General features: G+C 41.5%; 1 protein-coding gene across 2 annotated transcripts in view; it reads left to right on the forward strand.

The window, feature by feature from the left end:
* Window positions 1-9,314, forward strand: part of Ncoa7 (nuclear receptor coactivator 7) — a 140,115-nt gene that overhangs the window by 17,186 nt on the left and 113,615 nt on the right. For both annotated transcript variants that reach the window (XM_050138082.1, XM_050138081.1), the window contains exon 2: window positions 7,971-8,090. In XM_050138082.1, coding sequence (XP_049994039.1) covers window positions 8,032-8,090 — 59 coding nt within the window. In that variant the 5' untranslated portion in view covers window positions 7,971-8,031. The remainder of the gene's footprint in view (window positions 1-7,970; window positions 8,091-9,314) is intronic.

Below are 9,314 nucleotides of genomic sequence, written 5' to 3' on the forward strand. Positions count from 1 at the left end.
TTTATTTATTATGTATACAGCATTTTTTCCATGTATGTCTGCAGGCCAGAAGAGGGCACCAGACCCCATTACAGATGGATGTGAGCCACCATATGGTTGCTAGGAATTGAACTCAGGACCTTTGGAAGAACAGTCAGTGCTCTTAACCTCTGAGCCATCTCTCCAGCCCCCGTGAAATAATTTCTTATGTCCTTCATCTTATAGCTAAATCTGTCCTGTAGAAATATAAGCATTATGTTTTCAAATGAATTTGTGCCTGAGATCTTACTGTTAAAACATCTGTTGTTGATTGCTTTTCTTTTCAATATTATATTAACTGTAAAATTGTATTGGTTGGTTGTTTGTATTATCTACAGAGTTTGTTTCCATCTGATACAGGGCATGTAAGATGTCCCTTTAGATGGTGTTGTTGGTTTTGATAATGTTGAGAAATCTGCTTCTGCAACAGTCATGTGCAGTTACTGGCCATCTTGCTAGATCACAGTTAGCAATTAGGAAGCTGATTCATCTGTGGACATCTATTGGGAAACCACTCTTCCCATCTGGAGCCCATTATCTCTTGCCTCCCATGTCCTTGCTTTGAAGACCCAATGAGTCTAAATCCTCTACTGGAGAAAGAGCTTTCAGATAGAGTTCTCAGAGTATTTAATTCCCAGTACTGTGTAGGGCTGAAGCTGATCCCCTCCTTTGATTTTTAGATTTTAGTTTCATTGTACTCAACCATCCTATTTACTGTATTCATGGTGTGGGAGAATTGTCTGTATTCTGTCGGTCATGTTTCAAATAAATACTGATTGGCCAAGCAGGAAGTATAGGCGGAAAAACCAGACAGGAAATAGAAATGATGCAAGGAGAACAGGAGAATTCTGGGAAGGAGGAAGCTGATTCCTCCTACCCCTGCCCAGACCACCAAAGCAGCAGGATGTGATCTGCTCCACTGAAAAAGGTACTGAGCCACATGGCTAACATAGATCAGAAAAATGGGTTAATCAAGATGTGAGAGTTAGCCAGTGAGAGGCTAGAGCTAATGGGCCAATCAGCTTACAATTTATGGAGACCTATGTATAATTTTCTTTGGGGCTAAAGAGTTGTGGAGTACTGGGCAGGACAAAAACAACAACAACAACAACAAGCAAGCCCCTTCATGTTACATATTCACTCTGTATTTCTATTGTAATGTGAGATCTGGAACTAAATGCTAATCGTGATATATTTTAAAAGGACAGTTAGAAAGACTATCATAACCTTCTGGGCAGATACTTTGAGTTTTTTATGGGAGAAGGGTGCACAATTGAGTCATGACACTCAGTATATGGAACTCAAACTTTGAATCAAACTTATTTGTGCTAACAGTAAGTTCACCTCTCTCTTTCCTTGGCACCTCTCCAGCATTGGGGGTTAACTCCACTTTCTAATAATTGACCTCCTATTACATACAGCTGTAGTTTTCCTTTATCTCTCTAATGGGCTAGTAAAAAATAAATAAATAAAATAAAAAGTCTGTACCTTTTTATTTAAGTCTGTGATAAATTTACTGAAAAGGATGGGACCAAAACAAGAACGTTCAAGTTCCCCAGTGACACCCTCCCTGCAGGTAGAGGACTGTGACCAGCTTCTAACTTCAAGATAGGTTAGCCACTGAGTTAGTCCATTCCCGGAGCAGTGGTGAATTCAGAAATTCCCTGATGTGTCTATACCCACCCACACATCTGGTTTGCATTTCCCCCTCCTGTCCATCAGCAGACAGAGAGAAACTGGCCAAATGTCTTTTTGGTGTTTGCTTCACCTTTCTAAATCCTTGGTATAGGATTTTCATAAATCAAAGAGGAAAATGAGGTCAGTGCTATTGGCTATGCCCGTATCCCTTAAAAACATCATCCATCTAACATTGCACTCTAGCCAAACCAGACTGCACAGGACTCTCCCAGCACCGCTTGTCCCCTGACATCCACTTGTACATCTACATTCTACCCAGCCTCGACTGCATTTCACCTCCTGACTCCCGCTTCTCCTTCATCGTCCAGCACTGACATCACCTAGGACCGGCTCTGAGACCTTTCCTCTTCCAGGCAGGCAGCTGCTCCCTCAGTGTGCTGCACAGCTTTGCATCTGCCAACCCCAGAGCACGCAATGTTCATCTTTAACGTTTGATGACCCACAGCCTCCAGCTCTTCCTGAGCTCCAGGCTCTCCAGGCTGCTGAAGGCCACCCTCCCTCTGCACGTCTGCTACAGGATATCTATCTTGCCCACAGGAGATGTTGCAACTGGAATCCGCTCTGTGTTCTGCTGAGTGAGTGGCTTTCTGAGGACATGCTGAATCCCAGTGGTCACTGACTCCGATTCTGAATCATCTCATACATTGTGCTTCAGGTCTTTGCGAGGTCCTCTCCTGCATGGTTTACACAATCTTCTTTCTAGCTTTTGTTGAAACGAAACCCTTTCCCATTTTCAGTTTTATAGCATTTCTTACATATTTGATCACTCCCACATTCTTCCTGATTTTTGACTTGGAGAGACCTCAGATGAATTTCCTCTTTTTAGAACTTGTAAAATAAGTCGGGTGATAGTGGCAACATACCTTTCATTCCAGGACTGGGAGGCAGAGGCACGTGGATCTCTGTGAGGTCAGCCTGGTCTACCGAGTGAGTTCCAGGACAGGCTCCAAAGCTACACAGACAAATCCTGTCTCGAAAAACAAAAAATAAATAAATAAATAATAAATTAAAAGAACTTATAAAATAACCAGTTTAGACTAGTGATGGATCTGTATAGTATGTAGTACTTTTGGTGGAATTTTCTCACTATTCATGGAGAGCATACTGACACTTATTTGTCTAATTCAGGTTTCCAAGGAAGCGAAACTGAACTAGAATTGAGTCTATCACTTATTTTGACATCCAAGAGCTAAGGTACATTTCTTTAGGGACAATGCCCTAGACAGAGTCTCAACCTTTCCTTCTTTATTAACTTGCTTCAGTCACCCCTTGGGTCTTTAAGGCCATTATATCTCCATTTTGTTGTTGCCTTTTTTTGTGTGTGTGTGTGTGTGTATGATTTTATATTTGTTTATTTGGACATTGCCTCCTGGCTTTCTCAAAGGTTTGTGGTACATATTTGTATTTAGTTCTGTGTGTTTTTCCTTTAGGTTTTTTTGTTGTTGTTAATAAAAATATTCGAATTTCTGACAAGGGTTAATAGTGAATTTTGAATATCCTTCTTTTGTTTAAATGTGGCTCTGAGAGAGAAGGAACACCTGTCATGTTTTGCTAGGCTTAATTTCCTAGAAGGAAGTGTCCATATAAAAACAGCTGTATTTTGGTCTGTTCTGAAGTGGCCAGACTCGGTGTAACAAGGCCCCAATGCTTGTTCCTGTCATTATTTCCTTTGTACATTAGGGAACGTGTTGTTGGGGAAACAGTTGCTGGGCTATGGAGATTGGTCCTGACGGGTTACACCTGCCTGCTCAAGGCTCCACAGTGTGTCAGACGTGAGGCCAGAAGCCTTGCCATACATACTGTGTAGGCCACACTGACAATACTGTAATAGCGAGTCTCCTTTAGTTCTGCTCTCGAATTCTGCCAGCGGTAGCACACCCTCACACAGGAAGGACAGTGTACTAGTAATGCGGAAAAAAAATATCTTGTCTGTATCATAGCTTTAATGAGGGGAGGGTTTTCTGTGTTTTAAAAATGAACTGAATTCAGGCTCACACTGGCCATTCTGGTTTAAAATCACCAAAAAGAAACATTTAGATGAAAGGTTTGTCTTGCGTTCCCTCGGAAAACACTTTGAGGTCCACCATAAATACAGACAACTCTGGCCTAGAGTGTATTGATGTGAGAAAATGTCAACATGAAATGAATGAAGGGCTTTTAAGAAGCCCATTATAACCACTTACCCGGGGAAATGTAGTTCCCATTAGAGACTGAGTTAGGAGCTTTGCAGCCTCGCTGAAGCGTGAAGGCTGGCAGTGTGGCGTTCTCGGCGAATCATTTTCAGAGCGCCCACTGCCCACCTCTTCCTGGCTCATCTGCTGTTGAAGTGAGAGCATCTGTCTTGTTTAGAGAGTGGTCTTAAAACCCACAGACCTAAAAACCAGCAGAAATTAGCATATTTAATGTATCTAATAGAATATTGGGGGCGGGGTGGCACTGAACGGAACAGTAGCGCCAGACGTCAGCTCTCCGGTGGTTTACGGTTTCCTTCTTTTGCCTGCTTCCATCAGTATTTTAATTCTGGAATCAAATATTAGCTTATGGCCCAACTTTCAATATAAAATTTTTCCAATTAGGTTGTTATGACTTCATTTTTATTCATGAGGCAAAATCTAATAAGTAGAGACCATTACATACATATTTGTGCTGTGAGGAAGAGAACTGTGAAATAAGCCACGTAGCCCAAGGAGGGTGGAGAGCCTAGGATTTGTGTCCAGTCAAGACTCTGAAGGAAGCTACATTACCCATCAAAATTCTTTACTCGGATATATACATATTTTATACACACACACACACACACACACACACATATATATATAACACATTTAAAAAATAAAGCTTACCCTGTGTTGAGTTCTTATCACCAACTCTGGATTAATTTGACCTCTTAAATAACATTTTCCGAAATTTCTACTGATTGTAGTACCTATCCTATCCCTGAGGAAAGTCAAAGGGAGTGTCAACCAAGGTGCCATTTGACCTGAAGGCAGCAGCTTATGGTTTGGACCCTGTGGAGGAAGCTAAGTGAAGAGGCTTGTCACATAGTCTGTGATGCAATGGCCCGAGATAACAGATAACATGTGAACTACGTTTCTGCAGAGGAGAGGAAAGAGCACACTAAGAAAGGCTTCTGCTTGATCTGCTCAGAAGGAAGCAACTTCAAGCTTGGGAAAGGAGTTTAAAAAAAAAAGGTTAGAGTTGAGAAAGAGTTCAAGCTATAGGGTGGGACAGAGCTAAGTAGAGTTGGAAGTTCAGCTTCTGTCTTTTATTATGGATAGATATAGATTACCCCAACTCATTGTAGTTTGGCTTCCATGCGCACTGCTCTTTGGACTCAGTTCAGCTTGATAAGGCCAGCTACGTTTGTCTTGCCCTGCATGGTTTTTGCTGAAACAATGATCATTGTAAATTCCACACTCTATTATCTGGCTCATCTCTGATTGCTTTTGACTCCAAATTATGACAAGATACCAGAACGTACAGAATTGAATCTAAATCTCTGTTCCAGTGGTGTTAAGTAGGGGAAATTAGTTGACATCTCGCCCCCACCCTTCTTGGTGCACCTTTAGACAGGGAGGATTTCTGTGTGAAGCGGTTCTAAGGATTAATAAAGTAGCTAGTGGGCTAAAGTGGATGACGTGGCATTTGACAGGAAGGTTGATTCCCTTTTCCCACTCCTACTCTTCTGATTAGGTGTTCCCCCCTCTTGGGGTCCCTCATCTCTCTTTATCGATTGCAATGCTATGTTCTATCTTTATCAAAGTAGAACCTTTTATGTTCTAAATCCTGAGGGTTATTTTTTGGAAGCTCAAAGTTGCTACCACACGTTGGCTATTTGCTCATGTTTGTTTTCCTCACTGGGTGAAGTTTTATTTATTTGTTTATTTATTTGTTTATCAAGAACACAGCCCACATCAAGCTTCTAGAGTGATCTCCACTTGGTATATTTCTCTTTATTTCTTTTCGTTTTTTTCTCCTAATGATAACAATATGATGCAAATTTCTTATTCTTTTTCCTCTTGTGTTTATTATCCTCCTGTGCTTTTATTATAACCAAATTAACCAAAGACTAGAGAGTGTCTCCAGTTGACCACCCACAGGCTCTTGGAAGCCATACATATCGAAAATTGATCTCAGTCTCTGTGTACCCCAGCTCCCCCACACTGTGATACCCCTCTTTCTACTGTCACAGTTCACCTGGTCCCTGAAGCAGAAACCGGATCTTCTTCATTCCTTCACCTGCATTGCCTAAATTGAGCAGATTGCCAGATCTCATCTACTTCTGCAGCGTTCCTCAGATCCATCCCCCTTTCTCTCCCAGTTGCCGTTGACTGGTTCTGAGCCTTCTTCTCATAACCAATTTTAAGCATAAGTTCTTTCCTAGAAATCTCCTGTCTTTGTTCTTTCAAGTCTTTGTCTGCTCATGATATGCCACACTGACTCACAGACGAATCCTTGGGTGACTCCCTTTCCTATGTATGCATCAGGGATGAAAAAGTTGGTGTTCTTACAAACAGTCACTGAACTGTTTTCTCATGGCGTTGCTGCTGCAAATAGAGTCCCTGGCTTTGGTGTCCTTACTTAGAGATGGCTAACAAGTGCCTCAGAGTGGGCTCAGGGGAAGCCTAGCTGGGACGGTGCATGGCTCTTTAGCGTGACAAACAAGCTCCTTCTTCCCTGAGCCCTGTCCTTCCCATGCCTTTTCTGTCCCACACTTCTGTGCTGCATACTTTACCCCAGAACAGCGGAACAGCAGGGAGCTCTTCTGTTCCCTTGCTGTAGTTCAGACTGAAGCACTTTCTTACACCTGTCACGGGAAGCCCACACTCGTACCCACATCCTTTCTCTGTGAGATGGGGGGATCAGGTGGGCTATCGAAGGCTGAGTGGGTTTTGCTTTTTCCTTTTTTAATGTTGAGAGTTTTAGGGTTTCAAGAGATGAGTCAGCAATTAAGACCTTATACTATTGTAAAATGCTTGCCTTTGGTTTTCAGTATCCACATAAGACAGTAATTCCAACTCCACAGGGACCTGAGGCCTCTGACCCCGGCATGTACCTGCATTTACTTTCACATATCCATACACATAATTAAAAAATAACTTTAAGACATTAAGGCTTTAATTGACAAAAAAAATGCATGTTTATCATGTCCAACATGGCATTTTGAGATACATACATTTTGGGATGCTGATTTTGACTGTTTTTTTTAGCCTGTAATTTTTTTATGGCACCTGTGTCCCCTCTGAAACAATAGATGTCTCATTGCGATATTGTGTCTGCCTTACAAAAGACAGTGGATTCCATTAGAGCAAATCTAATGCCTCATTGAGCTTGAGTCTCTATATTTATTATAGTGTCTTTCCCATAATGTATATTGTGCATGAAACTGAATTGAAATAAATACATGAACAATTTTGTTTTATAAATGTACTTTGCCTTCTTTAAATTGAAATTAATTGATGAACATATGTTTAGTTGGATGAGTGAAAGCGCTGTAGGAAATTCTCCTGCTGAAGCTGGTAGTGAGTGGACATGGAGAACTGTGAGCCGAGGAATAGTACGGTGAAATGGTATTTCCGGAAGGTTGCTCTAGAAACAAGTTTTTATTATATTGGTTTACACCACGGCAGCAAGCGTAGTGAAGGGTGTCTGGCTGGAGAGAGGCTGAGGAGTGCAGAGAGCCACAGCTTTTCACGTCGTTTCCTGGGCCTATGTGCTTTCATTTCTACATTTGCTCAAATGGGATGTTCTTGCTGGCATGTTAAAAAGATAAGAAGATCAGAGAGATTACTTTTACTTTGGGGCAAAGCGCGTTTCTGTAACACGACCTAGTGAGCCATCTGCATCCTTACCCATGAGAACTATTTATGATGAATTACTAGGAGAGAGAGATTGTGTGTTCAGTACTTAAAAAAATAAATGAGTGAGCAGACCATGCATCACTACCCCTCGGCCTCCTGGTCAGTGGAAGTGTTCATTTTGAAATCATTGTTAATTATAAAGAAAGCTTTTCAGTTTGGTTCCCATTGCTAGTCTGCTTTGTGGTTTAACATTCTCATGGTGGTGTTGTGGTTTGCCTCACTCCCAGCCCATTAGCATTTTGCACTTGACTCATGTGACTATTTCCTGGTTAAAGTTTATCCTTCATTTGTTTTGGACCATGTAACTCTACTCTGCTTTATTCTGCCTATTATTAGCCATTACAAACGTCTCGACTTCTAGTTGCTTCATTTGTGTATTTACTTTAATTGCAGGAATATGATTCACTGATTAAAAAGGACATTTCCAAGTACTTTGCACTTCCGACTGTATATTATGGATACTAAGGAGGAGAAGAAGGAACAGAAGGAACGGAAACAGAGTTATTTTGCTCGGTAAGCATTTATTTTGCAAAATTATATCAGTGCTTTAAGACAATAACCCTTGGGAGGACTTTGACCTCGGGAATTACTTGACACTTTGTGTTCCGTGTGATTGTTCAGCAGGAGAGTGGGTGACCGACAAAAGTTAAATATCCTCCACTTTGTAAAAGTGATTATCCGAGGAATGACCCATCTTTCTAAGTGGATGGTTCTCTGAGGTTCCAGCCCCTTCAGAGGGTATAAAAGTCCTGTGCCAGCCTGTGGGTTGCTTGAAATTCTCTTCTTGAATTTTAATCCTGGGTGCTTAGCTCAGGAACTTAATTGACTGGACACTAGTTTAAAATCTGACAGATTTAAAGCTTTGTGGGGAATCATGACTAAGAAGCATGTATTTTGTAGGTGGAAGGGTGAGATGACGTCGTTAGAGTCTGAGTCTTAAGGCTCTAATGTGTGTGTGCTTTATGATAGAGTATCTGGTACAGGCTTGTTACAGGTTCAAGTCATTGTTTGACTGTCACTCACTAATCATAATTAAATGATTGATAATGCTGTTGGCCTCAGAGAGAGCCTAGGTTTCAAGTGATCATTATGGGCTCCTAAGTTGGTATGCTCAAGAACTGAATTTAGCCTCACTGTATCCCCGGGACTCCACAATCTATGCTTGTAAAGATGCATTTCCCATATTCTAAATATTAGCCTTAGAACTAAAACCAAAGAATTTGTTGTCAATGTATTTATCCAGAAATTAAGTTATGTTTTAGACTTTTGAAGGAAAATGGATGATAGATTTGTGACTTACTGTGTGTGAGTGCTTTAGTGTATATCATCAAAATAAGCCCTAGACATAGGTTATTTTATTTCCACTTAACAAACAAGGTGAATGAGACTCAGAAATGTTCTGTCCATTTTATGCAGCACTAGAGTTAGTATCCAAACATAGGGCCAGCTCCAAAGTATGTGCCCCAATCAGAATAATACACCACAAATCAGGCACTTGGGAAAACAAGAGCCGAAGTATTTATTGTAGCAGAATGTTTCCTTCTCTTGGGACTAGAGAGTGTAGCAGCATAGGGGAAGGAAGAGATCAGCCTTGTAATGAATGAGCCATCACCTTCCTAGACCTGCATGGAGGTGGGAGGTCCTTGGACTTCCCACAGGGCAGGGAACCCTGATTGCTCTTTGGGCTTTCGAGGGAGGGGGACCTGATTGGGGGAGGGGGAGGGGAATGGGAGGCGG

This window comes from Alexandromys fortis, unplaced genomic scaffold, assembly GCF_014885135.2.
Source record: "Alexandromys fortis isolate MF-2015 unplaced genomic scaffold, M_Fortis_MF-2015_v1.1 scaffold_14, whole genome shotgun sequence".
In the NCBI taxonomy this organism is placed as follows: domain Eukaryota; kingdom Metazoa; phylum Chordata; class Mammalia; order Rodentia; family Cricetidae; genus Alexandromys; species Alexandromys fortis.